The 13,331-nt window shown below is 39.8% G+C and overlaps 2 protein-coding genes across 2 annotated transcripts; both read right to left on the reverse strand.

Moving 5' to 3' along the window:
* Positions 1-3,788: 3,788 nt before the first annotated feature.
* LOC137953555 (uncharacterized) lies at positions 3,789-5,293 on the reverse strand. The gene is made up of 3 exons (XM_068800985.1): positions 5,007-5,293; positions 4,728-4,885; positions 3,789-4,108 (listed from the first exon to the last, which is right to left on the reverse strand). The coding sequence occupies exons 1-3, from the start codon at positions 5,245-5,247 to the stop codon at positions 3,992-3,994; spliced, it is 516 nt and encodes a 171-aa protein (XP_068657086.1). The 5' UTR covers positions 5,248-5,293; the 3' UTR covers positions 3,789-3,991.
* A 2,600-nt stretch (positions 5,294-7,893) lies between these two features.
* LOC137954023 (nucleobase-ascorbate transporter 6-like) lies at positions 7,894-13,136 on the reverse strand. The gene is made up of 14 exons (XM_068801607.1): positions 12,906-13,136; positions 12,471-12,568; positions 12,191-12,367; positions 12,001-12,101; positions 11,813-11,888; positions 11,571-11,630; positions 10,831-11,015; positions 10,507-10,603; positions 9,816-9,902; positions 9,675-9,733; positions 9,471-9,562; positions 9,289-9,366; positions 8,680-8,840; positions 7,894-8,568 (listed from the first exon to the last, which is right to left on the reverse strand). Exons 1-14 carry the CDS (start codon positions 13,009-13,011, stop codon positions 8,350-8,352), a joined length of 1,596 nt encoding a protein of 531 aa, XP_068657708.1. The 5' UTR covers positions 13,012-13,136; the 3' UTR covers positions 7,894-8,349.
* Positions 13,137-13,331: the final 195 nt, after the last annotated feature.

The following is a 13,331-nucleotide window of genomic DNA, read 5'->3' on the forward strand; positions in this document are numbered from 1 at the left end:
CTGAAGTGGCGAGTTTCATATGGATTTGTGTTAAGGGTAGGGTTCTCACTCGAGTCTGTCTTCTCAAGGGGGGTCTGGTGGACTCTTAACACCTATGTATGTCTACTCCCATAATGTGGAGTCTCTTCGGCATCCATTCGTCCTTTGCCCAGATTTTTCTTTATCACGGTGGTGTCATGTTTTCTCTCGTTTTTCCATCAGTTATGTTTCGAGATATTTTGATGCATGCAAATCTACTTGCAATTATTGTTGAAGAATCGGAAGAAAGGAAGAAATTTGCGGTTATTTATATTAATGATTCATAGGTATTTATGGGGTACAAATTTACTAGATAAGTATTATCGACAGATTACATGATAAGGGTTATCTACATGATAAGTGTTATCATAGAGATAACGGATAATTGTTATCACTATCATCTCCCCGCAAGATGGAGCTCCGAGGAGAGAGTCCAATTTTAGTATTCAAGAAGATGAAGCAAGTTCGTGGAAGCGCTTTGGTGAGAGCATCTGTTAACTGATCAACAAAGAAGACATGAGTAACCTGAAAAACATATCTATGAACTTGTTCTTGAATAAAGTGATAATCCAAAGTTACATATTTCAGGTGCAAGTAAAGATTGGATTGGAGCACAGATTTATAGCATCAACATTGTCATAATAAAGTTTGTTGAGAAGATAACAAATCCAACGGATCTCAGCTATAGTTGTTGCAACAGATTTTAGTAGAGGATTGAGCCATAGTGTGTTGCTTCTTAGAAGTCCAAGTGATAGGATTGCGACCTAGGTAAACAAGAAAGATAATTGTTGAAGTGAAATCATCGTTGTTTCCTATAATAATAATATCATCCACATAGACCAGGATATAAAGCACAATAGTACCTGTGTGAGAGATAAAGGGAGAGGAGTCTACCAAAGATGATGAGAAACTGGCTCAACTCATGATAATAAACACACGGAGTTTGTTTGAGACTGTATATAACGTTGTGAAGTTTGCATACATGATGGGGATGATTACAATCAATGAAGCCCCGTGGTTGTACCATAAAGGCATCTTCAGATAGGGTACCTTAGATAAATACATTATTGACATCAAGTTATCGAAGCCATGACTTACGATAAGGCTAAGAACAATGCGAATAGTGGTGAAGGGATTGATTTAGTTAATTTTTAATGCATAAAATGAGAGTCATCGTGTTGATTCACAATTTTATAATTTAGCACAAAAAAAAGAGAAAAAAGTGATCCATCTTAATGCATGGTGAAAGGCAGGCCTATTGTGCACCCTCATAGGGGAAGTACCCTCCTAACATCTTGGTACCAGTAGGCAAATAAGGGAAGAAAAGTCCTTTCTTTTGAATCAAATGGAGACAAGCCCCTTTTCAGGACGTGGCCCTTCTCCTACTATGCACCCTCATAGGGGAAGTACCCTCCTAACATCTTGGTACTAATAGGCAAATAAGGGAAGAGAAGTCCTTTCTTTTGAATCAAATGGAGACGAACCCTTTTCAAGGAGGGGCCCCTTCTATTATTGTGTACCCTCTTTGGAGTAATAGTAGTATCATTTTGAAATTTAATAACTAGGAAGAAAAAAATGTACCCTTATAGATTTAATATTACTAGGGTTTTGGTTATAGACTTGGAAGTATGATAAATTTGTAGCCCTATTTGGAATCGAATCAAATTTAACAATGTTTTTAGAAATAAATTTGACCTTTTAAAAGATTTAATTCATATTTTCCAAATTATGATATCTTCTAGTTTGGAAAAGGAAGAAAAAAAATGGAGTCATGTCCATGTTTGTTAGAGCTACCCAATTTTAATTCAAAGATTACATCTAAATTTAATGGTTTAAATATCAATTATTACTATTCTCACCAATATGTCTTGATGTTGATTTCAAACTTTTTTCTATTTTTTTATAATTATTGTGACAATTTGAAAAGATTCTAGAGCTGAAAATAAGTCAGACAACCTATGTCGATTTTATAAATACTTTTGCTTTTCAAATAAAATAGAAAGGTGAGTGCAACCAACCTTCACTATAAATGTATTTGTTTTTTTTTTCTTTCTTAACCAGCTAAAAATTATATCCATTTTCAAAAGTATTAGGTTTGTTTTCCATAATTGTGAATTTTTTTGAAAATAAAGGTATGGAAGAGGACAAATTGAGTTGCAATTGCCTGTGCCAAAAGGAAATTGTTGTGGTACTGGGTTAAGTACCTATGCCTTTCGCTCCTAACAGGCCGGTCTTTTAGGTAGTATTAGTTAGATATTTAATATTTGGTATCAAAGCTAGTACTACATCCCGAGTTCGATCCCAACGGACGCGGGTGATCACGAACCCCGGAATGCAGGGTTTCCCGGTTAGGCTAAGTCCCTCGTCGCTATGTGTTAAGCCGCTGTGGTCGTCGGCTCTTAAGGGCGAGTGTGATGTTGTGGTCCTGGGTTAAGTACTTATGTCTTCTGCTCCTAACAGGCCGGTCTTTTAGGTAGTATTGGTTAGGTGTTTAACATAAATTAGGAAAAATGTCACTGTCAATATTTGTGCCATTTTTCAAGAAATACATTTTTTTTATTAATTCTTCTTGATTCCTCTTACCTTTAAAAAATATTAAAAAGGATAAGAAAACAAGCTTCATATTGCTTTACTACTAAATTATAAGAAAAGGATGAAACACTAAATTGTTTTTTTATATATTATTTAGAAATATATATTTTTTATATTATTTAGGAAAATTATTTCTAGTATTACGTACATACACCATAATTAATTTTTCTTTTGTTTCCTATGGCAAAATAAGCGCGAAAATACCATTCAAATTGATTTTTTTCTATAGAAAATTCTTTCAACAAAAAATTGTTTTTTTTATTACAGCACAAAAAGTCTCTTAAAGGTTGTCTTCTTCTTCTTCAATCTAGTTCACTATTGGCTTTACCCAATAGATCTCCCCAATCTAGTGGGACTTAGTTTGCATCAGAAGCACCTACTCCAATGGCAATTGTTTTAATGGATCAAATGGATTTGATGCAGATGAAGGGATGTCTCTGTCTTCACTTCAAAATCGTTTATTAGTACAGAGTTTAATCCTTTTTGGAAAGTTTTATGAACAGCAGGAATGCATGGAAGAAACAGATCTTCAATCCCATCAATTGGTATCTCCAGCATTCGTTAGCTTTCTCATCTCTCTCATGCCAATATTTTATTCACGTCCCCTCCTGTAGATTTCAATCATGTTCGTCTCACGAAACAAAGAGCAGATTAAACTAATAAGACAAAGAAAGATTCATCATGAATGCTTCAACTTTTGGTATCCTCTCCTGGCTTTCTTTTGCTTTTCCCAGCTCAATCATGGTGATTCGACCAAGGGTGGTGGAGGTATCAAGAGGAACGCACTTCTGCAAGAGGGGTTTCGGGTTTTTGGGTCTCTTTCCGTGAGGACGGCCATGGATGTGCAAAGAACGGGAGAAGGGATATATTTTAGTTACGAACTTGAACTAGTTGGGTCTCATGGTGAAGCTATTTCCCTTCTGGTTAAGGGAGAAGAAACCGGACTCAGAGATTCATCGCTACTTCACTGGTATCTCCAGCGATTGATTACTAATGGATACAAAGTCAGGGACAGAGACCCAGAGTCTGTTCAGATTAGCGTGCGAAAATGGAGGCGGCAATTCTTTTTCCAGAACAAGATAAGATTCATCCGAGCACGCCAAGATGCAACACAGGATGCGTGTAGAAGTTACGTATAGCTTTAATCACCGACAACGGAAGAAGAACAAGGAAGAAGATGAACGGAAAACGGTACAGGATAAAGATCGCATTTTGTAAGTAAAAATACACCAGAAATCAGTCACAGGTCGTCCTCAATTCTAAAAAGTGTTTAACAGAAAGAACAGAGAAATAATAAAAGAGCTGCTTCTTTTTTATTTTGCCGCAAGGAGGAAAGAATGTGAGAACGGAGATTGCCTTCTTTCGGCGACGGAGGGAAGGCTCAGCTCCCAACCTCTGCAATGCTTTGTAAGGCTGGCTTCCACTGTCTTTGCCTCCCACTGGAAACGCCTCCGCTTCCCCTTGCCGTTCCCACTCGGCACACCTCCCCCTGCTCTACCTGCGAAAAAGAGAGCAAATCATTCTGGGTTCCTTCCTACTCATTCACTCCATCATACCATAATCTCTGCCTTCTGAGATTCTGGTTCTCTTTTCTGTGGATATACACCTACTTGTTTCTGGATCTTCAATGAATGACAAGGAATCGAGAGCTCAAGAGAGGGAGGGCTTGGGCGGACGAAGAACTAAATTCCGGACATTAAACAAGCTTCGGTTTAATACTTAATACAGTTAGTCGCGTTCTGGGGAATCATTTCAGAGTCCATCAGTTTCAGATGACTGAAACTCGGGTCTCGTCGATTCCCCGAACTTCGTGTCGAGGAGGAGAAGCAGGACAGGAAAGCACTGGGAAATTTGAGATGAGTAAATCGAGAAACCAGACGAGCTGACAAAGTTTTGCCTTTCTAGGGGATTCCCCTGCAAAAATATATGCATCGAACAACTCGAAAGAGAAGATGACCGCAGTGGACAGAAGAGAACAGGGAAACGAAGGCTCCATCCACTCGCACGAATATCACATCCGCAGAAGTCGAGCACTCTCTCCACTGTTAACAGTGGGGGAAAATTTAAAAACAAATCCATGAATGTGGAGCTTCACGTCAATGAAGAATCTAGTTCACCTTTTCTGGTTTCCTCTCCCTCGGACTCGATCGTCCTCCACCACCAGCTACTCCTCCCGCTCGGCCCTCCTTACCTTGACTGTTGCCAATTGACCTCTGCATAGACAGCAGCTTGCTCAGTTTTGTGTACTTCTTTCCTGAAAATTCCTTCAACACCTCTGCACAGGAAGAAACAGAGAAAGATGGAACTGTTGAGTATCGAACACATAAAAGAGTCGAAAAGGACATTAAAAGTGAAAACAAACAGGAAGTCGAGTTTACTGTTCCCAGTTCACACACCTTCGAAGCTGATGAGACGATAAACATGGCCAATATGTAAAGTATCATCCGGTCGAAGAAGCTTCAGCTGCTTCACCGGCATCCCGTTAGTGGACACGGCCGCGGTCACGGCGGCGACGTAGTGCTCGGGGTTCGCACTCATGACCTCGTTAGCAGACAACGACCAGTAAATTCGCTCCACCGTCCCACCGCGATGTTGGATGACCACGGTTGCCGCCTCCGCCGCTTGACAGTTTCCCATACCCAAGATTTCAGATCTCTTGTCCTCCCTTAAAAAACTCACTCCCCCCCCCCCCCCCCCCCCCCCCCTAAGCCACGATCTTCACAATCACCTGCTTCGTCCCCTCCACTGACGACCGAAATTCACAGAAAAAAAAAGTTGAATTCTTCCCGGGAGGGGGACCTGAAATTAATTGGACAAGTCCTGTCTGAACCGCTTGTTAGATTCTTAGAATAGTATCTACGGCTGCAGAGGAGAAAAAGAGGAAGGGAGACCTTATCTGAAGGAAGCGTAAATGCAGGAAGCTCTGCAGGTCTGCCAAACCAACCTGCTCGACAGAAGAAGCGTATGATGACGAGAAAAGGACAACCAGAGCGAGAAAGAACGAAGAGAATGTGGGGCCCGTTTCCTACTCTTCATGAGGCGACGCTTTATTTTTCGGGTTTTATACACGCCAACCCACCCAACCCTGAGAGTAACCAGAAGCCAACCCGTGTTTACAGGTCTCTCTCCTCGAACCTGTCAATGGTGACGTGGCTTTGACAAGGTGGGCCCTCATGAAAGCCGAGAGATTCCCCCAGTCTACGTGTGGGGCCACTTTCACATCTTCTGAAGCAAACGTCACCTCATCTCCACATTACACGTGTTATCACAGTGAAACCAAATCCTGAAGGTGCAAACACGAGTGGGAGGGAAGCTTCTAAGATTGTACACGTGTGGAAAGCGAGAGAAAAAGAGAATGTCTGGGATTACACCACAACTTCGTTTAACAACCCACCGCATGTCACCTAACAGACGACGGCGTGAACCTGCGCATCCGGTCCATCGCGTCCGTAGATCCTGTGGGACCTATCGTACACAGGCAGATCTACTCCGCAGGGAATCCACGAGTGATCAAACCGTGAACACATGATAGGGCCCCACAACATAGAACCAAAATTTGGGTGGTCCCAGGGAATTCACCTCTGGATCGTTGTCAATTGTTTTTTTAAGTTTTAGAAAGAGTAGTGGGCCCCACTTGATGTCTAAAAACGGAAAATCTTCCTACAATTGTGCACGGCGGCAAGGAAGATTATATTGGTCGGTAATGATTGACGCCTTAATTTCCATTAATCTCATTCTCTGCGACTGCGATCCATCAGTAAGGCCTGGTTTTCTTGCAGATTTCCTCTTGAGGGGGAAATGTGCTTCCACTTCCACCCTCCCTTCTCTATGGCAGGGAAATGAGGGTTGCTTACGGTGAGAAATTCCGTCCGAGACATTGGAGAAAAGCCTGCAACATCCGCTCTCGACTCAGAAAAATACCTCTCCTCCTTTGTTTCTAATGGGATCTTTCCTTTCCGTATTTCTTTCTTTGCGATTTTTCCTTCCTTGGTTTTTTTTATGGGATTTTTCCCTACCCCTACGTTACTGATGGGATTCCCACTTCCCCTTATGGTATTTCCCCATTTCCCCTCCCTCTTTGTTTATGGGCATTGCTTGCCGGAACAAAGGGAAGAGGATTTTTTGCTTCCCTTCCTTATCCTTCCCAATATTGGCTGCAAACCAAAATAACAAGAAATTTTAGATTTTCATCCACAGTTGATCGACGGGAGGAGATCCCTCCTCTTTGTCATTGTTTCCGATAAAGATAGAGAACAGAGGACCCTTTCTCTCCCTTTTTCTCCCCTGCTAGAGAGGGAAAAATGATAGCCCCTTCACCTTTGATTCTCATGGAAATAGATGGGGGAAGGAGTGGCCTCCGTCTTCCCTTCTCTATGCCTGAAAAATTGGGGTTATTTATGATGAGAAAATTCCATCTGAATAGAGGGGAGATGGGCATATGCATAATGCACTCTTCTTCCTTTTATTTCGAAGAGATTTTCTTCTTACCCTCACTGTTTCTAATAGGATTTTTTTTATTGAAAGCAGCAGTAGAAAGGTTTTTGCCCTCGCCTGTGTGACACAAAAATAGGATCATTCTATTTTCATTTGAGATCTCGTGGTAAGAAACCTAAATCTGGTATCCGATACCATATATAGATGATCCTGAGAGGCATACGACGCTAGATTTAGCAACTTAAATTATGCATTTGGTCCTTTAGAAACCATTAGAAACCATTGCCACGGTGTGAATCATACTTTCAGGTCGAAAACCAAAATTTACAGCAAGAAAAAACAATTCAGATTTTCACCCTCACGACAATGATTGGTGGAGACACTTCCCCTCTTCACAGGAGCCTTTGTCCTCCATTATTTATGACAGGAACATGGGTTGTTTACAACGAGAAACCGTCTAATATCGAGGACGAGAGGCTTCCCCCCTCCCTTCTCTATAAATGAAAATTGTAGCGGTAGAGGGCCCCTCCCTCCTTACTGTTTTATGGGATTTTCCACCTGAAGCACAGAACCAGAGGGTGGGGCTTCCGCTCTCCTTTGTGGCAACAAAAATAGGAGAGGTCAAACCTCTCCTGTGATGAAGACAGTGGAGGGCAGAGGGCCCCTGCTGTGCTCTTCACCACCATCTCCTAGTCTCTGAAGAATCGTTTTCTCTTTCGTTTTTTATTACAGCTTCCTTGTTATCTTAAGCATCAACCAAGAATCAGCCGTCATAACTACAACCAAGGAATTGTGATACAAAGTGCATTTCTGGACTGGCGGCATAACCCATAAGCACAAGGAAGCATATAGCACACTGCACCTCGCATGCATTGTAATAGAAGAAGAATTACAATCAGGCTTCCGAATTTCTGGTTTACTACTGTTAACAGAACAATGACAAGTTTCCTCAGCAATTACTCTCCTGTCAACATTCTCTTCCACTACCATCTCCAGAAACTTGATTAACTTCATATTTGATGTACAACTTTTTTGCATAAACCATTCACCACTAGTTTCACAAGATCATATAATGGTATAGTATAAAGCTAGCTTTAGGCTTGTTTATATATTGCTGCACTAATGTTTATAACTTCCATGGATGAATGAGCTGATCTGTGCCAAGCATCTTCAGAGGTATGAAGCTCAGATTAAGATGCAACAGGCTTTCTCTCAATGTATCTCTGACATATGATTCATGTTTAGCAGCGGTTGCTGCTACTGATGGGCATCAGGCAATGAGGTAATTTATGTAAACGCACCCTATTATACTGATGGAAAATATTTATTGAGGTTGAATGGGAGTGAGTAGAATTCTTCACTTCTCGTGTCACTCTTGAAAGACCTGAACTTCTCCCACCAATGCCACCCTCTGTCTCTTTGAACAGTACTGTCCCCATGATGGAGGGTGCAATCTAGGAAGAATGCGACAATGGCCGCCACTGTTGCTGGTGATGAAAATATCACATTCACCATGTCGTCGAACTGACAAAAGAGAAAGTAATAACATCACTAAAATAATTGTGGAGAAAACCTATGCCACTAATCCGCACAGAATTAAAAGATTCAAATAAGTATGTTTAGATATGACCATACCGATCTTGAACGAGTGTGGACAGGTCCATAGCCTGCAACTACAGCAAACTCATTGAAGTACTGTGGGACTGACAAACCCATGAAGATCGAGAATCCCAATATGAACTTCGTTCTAAAACTGTTGAGATTGCAGAATTGGAGGAAGCCAAGTCCAGCAGATGCTATTCATAGAAAAGGTATAATCTGCATGTTAGATATAAATACTAAAGAATGAACCACAATGCACTTCAAAATGATTATGTTCACCAAATAGCCAGATCCTAAACACTGAAAGTTGGAGCAAAATAAATATGTCCACAACTGGTAAGCCAAATTACTATTTCAAATTTGGACTCCATCATAAATGTTCTCTCCATAATTTGTTCTCTAGTCAAATTTTGGAGAATTACAAGCTCCAATGATACTGAAATTTGTTCAACAAATATAAAAGATTTATTCAGAAAGCATAAAAGCCTGGACGGGGACACATTAAATGAAAGAAATAACTACTTAAAAAAATCCAGAATCTACATACACAAAAAATATCTGACACTGGCATAAAACTTTGTAGCTTTTAAGCCTGAAGTCGAAGCTTCCAACAGGAAATGTTTTAAAAAAAAAACTACTTACCGACATATGCAAAGAAGAAACAGTACAATGCAGCCACAATGGACATTGGAATTGAAGCAAACAGTGCCCCGAATTTCCCTGATTAGTAAGAAAAGGTTGAGGAGATAATATTTGAAAACCTTGTTATGTTTTGAACTATTAAGCTCAGGAAAAGGAAACAAAGAAAAAGAACAACAGACAACCTAGAATGGAAAAGAAAATCATAAAACCAGCTGATATCTGAATAACTGTTCGACTTCCAACCCTGGTCAAAGCAAGGAGCCCTGCATTTTCACTGAAACAGGAATATGCATGTAAGAGACATACTTCATATAAATTTAAAGAGAAAAACAATATACTACATAATTGAATGCTGTTTCTTGAAATCACTCAGTTCAACAACTCACGGGGATGCTGTGGAGCCATTCACAGTGCCAAACATTCCATCCAGTAAAATTGCAATTCCCTGACGTAGGAACCAACACATTAAGACATAAAAATAAATATGGACTCTATGTTTTGGATGTGCCAACAATGGATCATGTTACCTGCCAACCAACACCACGACTAAGTATTGAAGGTGGTACTGGAGTGGCACTAGCATATCTTGAAACTGCAATAAATGTGCCTGTAGACTGCCAAATCAATGAAAAATCAACCTATCATCATAAAAGAGGCTCTCTCACAGCCTCTCCTTACTAGCTTTAAACAGTAGGATATTTGAGACAGATTACTAAAATTTATAACATGCATTTGCTCCTAATAAGATAGTGGAATTCGAAAATAAATAATATTGTACATTTATGGATTAGCGCGGTCCTGCTAAAGGACAATGAACAAATATGCTATCACATGAAATGATTATTTCCGTAGATTTACTTCTGAGGAACCTAAAAAGGATTGGCCTGGCTCAATACTTCAGTTATTCTGAGATTCCTACTTACATAGTTATGACCTGTTGGTTTTGATCCTTAGATATTTAACAAGAATAAGCATTCACTTTATGATATCTAAGATAATTCAACTGATAAAATTTAAAATAATTGACTCACTCAGTGTAACCAACAATAAGCTACTTACGACATAACCCAGTGAGCTTTCACGGATCACTTGATGATAGTTGATGACCAAAATCAGTGGTAGTTTTAGAGCCCCAAGATGTGTTGTTAAGTAAGGATTAAAAATGGATGCAAGGTCTTATCAGCTCAACAGCTCAGAGAAGTTACACTTCACGGTTACCTCAATAAGGGCAGCAAATGAAGCAGCCATCATAGCAAAAGCTTCTCCAGCATTAAATGTAGGAGATCCCCATTGAAATGGATATGGAATTCTTATCCTGCACATAAGTGAACATAGTCTAAAGTTACCATATTCACTGGCTTACACACAAAGGTAAATTTAAACGTTTCTGTAAAATTTGTTTAATGGTTTCTAGCTCACACAAATTAAAGCAAGAGTAGATTAGATGGAACATGACATTTACAAGAAGCAATTGGAATTAAAATTAAGAAAAGTAAAGATCAAAGAAGAAAAAAAAAAAAGCAGCTGGTAAGCGGTCCAAACCAGGGTGCAGCAGCAATGAGACCAGAACGATCAGTGCGACAATGATTTTGAGTCTTTGGAGGACTATTCTTATATGCTCCACCAACAGTCAGAATATGAGCATATACCCATACAATTGCAACTGACATTAGGACTGCGGACCTATCAAAGATGACTTTCCTCCCTTTGAAGCAATGGGGAAGGTACTGCAAAAATGTTGGTAAATAGAACTTTAAATCAGCAAGTGACAGTAATATATATAATCTCAAGGAATAAATGTCCAAGTACATATCCGTTTTCTTTCAAATGGTATAAATTAAATGAGTGATTAACTAGGTCCAACAAGGTAGACAATCTACTTTGATACAATGTAAAAGTTGAGTCTATGTCATTCCCAAAATAACTAGCCAATTTAGGAAGTATTTTTCCAACTACAAACCATATAACTTTTCATAATATTAACCAATGTGAGATTATTCCCACTAACATCTATAAATAGTATCTTTAAGTCCACAAGAAACCACAAATCAAAGCAGGTATCATATAAACATAAATAACAAAGATGTTAGCACTCGGAAGTCATGAAAGATATGTATTTGCCATATAACATTGTTGAATGAATATTTAACTGAATTTATTATGCACTAACTCCGGCTTAAAACTCAAAAGGATCTTTATTTAACATTCTAAAAAACACCACGAAGCTCAGAAAAAAAGGCAAAAGAAATGCAATTGCTTCAAAGCCTATCAGAGCATTTCACCTGTGAAAGAATCACCAGTAGGATTAACTGTGGCAATCCAATTTCTATGCATTTTCCCATCTACGAATGAACAAGAACAAGAAAATTGTTAACAAAATGGTCCAATTAATACAACTGATATCCACCTAATAAATAGATAAATTCACCGGCTAGAAAGAAGAAACTACAAAGAATTTACACTAAGACATAGAGGCAGAAAACATAAGGATAGAACTAAAGTGGACGAATCTTAAAATATTTACCCCTGGGAAACCTAAAGTATAGAGCCCCAGTCCAGCAAGAGTAACAAGAGGTACAGCTGATAGAGGACTCAAAAACCTAATGAAGAAAACCAAAAAAGGAGGCGTGAAATTGAAAAAGATCTCCAGAAGTAGAAATACAAAATGCTGTTCTATGTATAACAATCGGATTAATGTAAATTTAGACTCACCTTACCACAATTCTCCACAGGCCACTAAAGCCAAGGATTATCTGAAAACTCGAAGCTACAATAAGAGATCCTTGAATCCCTCTCATTGTTTGCAAAAACCTCTGATATATACAAAGAAAATTATAGTGAAACAGATGAAAAACGTAAAAGCAGAGTACCCCAGGATGTGAACTCAGTAAAAGCGGAGCACCTGATGCGGATCAAGCACATTGCTGTATCGATTTGCAAGTACAATAGAAACAGTCGGAACCACGAAAGTGTACGACCCTCCTATAACAGTGGGAAGACGCGTACCGAAATACGATTGAAGCAATGTGTTTATTCCGGCAACAAATAGTAAGGTTTGGATAACTCTAGCTTTTTCTTCCTGCAAGAATTTTGAAACAAGAAACCTTGATCGATGAAAAGAAGCTCAGATATGAGCAACATAAGAAACATTACAAAGCTTTTAAAATCTAAGAAATCCATACATCACCGCCGCCCATTTGAGGGACAAGGGTAGAGGGAATCAAAACAGTCGTCCCAAGCATTACCAGATAATGCTGAAAACCCAGAACGAATGCTTCAGCTGCAAGAAAGGAGAGTGATTAATTTACTTCACATTTCTGGGGGGAAAATACTGGCGAAGTTAAGATGAAGTCCGTGTCTTGAAATTGCAATCACGAAAGCAAGTGCTGCCTAAGGACGAGATACTAGTGAAATCCCACCCAACTATTTCTATGCGAATTGCGCAATTGTCTCAAATTCCCTCCCAAAAAAAAAAAAAAACAACAGACGGGTGGTAAGCAGAGAAGCAAAACCAACAGAACCACCTAAAAAACCAATCAAGCCAACCAAAAACGAGAACCCAGAAAGCAAATACACGCCAGAAGCGCACAACGAACACAATCGCTACAAACACGTACGCCAATGAGGAGGACTAGTTAAGCAGTATTCCACCCCCGGCAGCTGCTCCTTCACCGGGTGTGGCTGGAAGTCGTCCTGCTTCGGTCCGCCTCCCCCTCCAGCCATCTCTTCCTCTCCCTCTCAGCAACTCTCCTACCCTCAAAGGAGACACTGAGAACCCCAAGACGGCAGTAAACGCCCTCGTAAACGAAGAGGAGAAGAAGAAAACCAAGTTGCACGATGCAGTTCCCGTTTGCAGAGGAGACGAGACACTTTTCCCCTCCAGGCGCCTTGTAATGTCACCGGAATCGATTCAAAACTTTCATTTTTGACTAAACTACCACTGATCTCAACTGTTCACGTTGGTCAAAATACTAAAAGTAGTAAAATATTGAGGGTATTTCCGTCCATTTTTTTACAAAAAAGTTGTTATAGAAATCCTCTCT

This window comes from Aristolochia californica, unplaced genomic scaffold, assembly GCF_029961685.1.
Source record: "Aristolochia californica isolate CCGP_79_NKW_82.1479 unplaced genomic scaffold, dmAriCali1.0.hap1 SCAF_16, whole genome shotgun sequence".
In the NCBI taxonomy this organism is placed as follows: Eukaryota; Viridiplantae; Streptophyta; class Magnoliopsida; order Piperales; family Aristolochiaceae; genus Aristolochia; species Aristolochia californica.

What these genes read in the sequence shown, in the direction of transcription:
- LOC137953555 (XM_068800985.1), bottom strand. Translation starts at nt 5,247, where the DNA reads ATGGGAAACTGTCAAGCGGCGGAGGCGGCAACCGTGGTCATCCAACAT. An exon ending in TCGTCTCATCAGCTTCGAAG is followed by an intron (nt 4,886 to 5,006) that starts GTGTGTGAACTG and finishes CTTCCTGTGCAG; the next exon opens with AGGTGTTGAAGGAATTTTCA. An exon ending in GGGAGAGGAAACCAGAAAAG is followed by an intron (nt 4,109 to 4,727) that starts GTGAACTAGATT and finishes TCTTTTTCGCAG; the next exon opens with GTAGAGCAGGGGGAGGTGTG.
- LOC137954023 (XM_068801607.1), bottom strand. Translation starts at nt 13,011, where the DNA reads ATGGCTGGAGGGGGAGGCGGACCGAAGCAGGACGACTTCCAGCCACAC. An exon ending in CTCAAATGGGCGGCGGTGAT is followed by an intron (nt 12,368 to 12,470) that starts GTATGGATTTCT and finishes AAATTCTTGCAG; the next exon opens with GAAGAAAAAGCTAGAGTTAT. An exon ending in TTTCTTCTTTGCATATGTCG is followed by an intron (nt 8,841 to 9,288) that starts GTAAGTAGTTTT and finishes TTCTATGAATAG; the next exon opens with CATCTGCTGGACTTGGCTTC.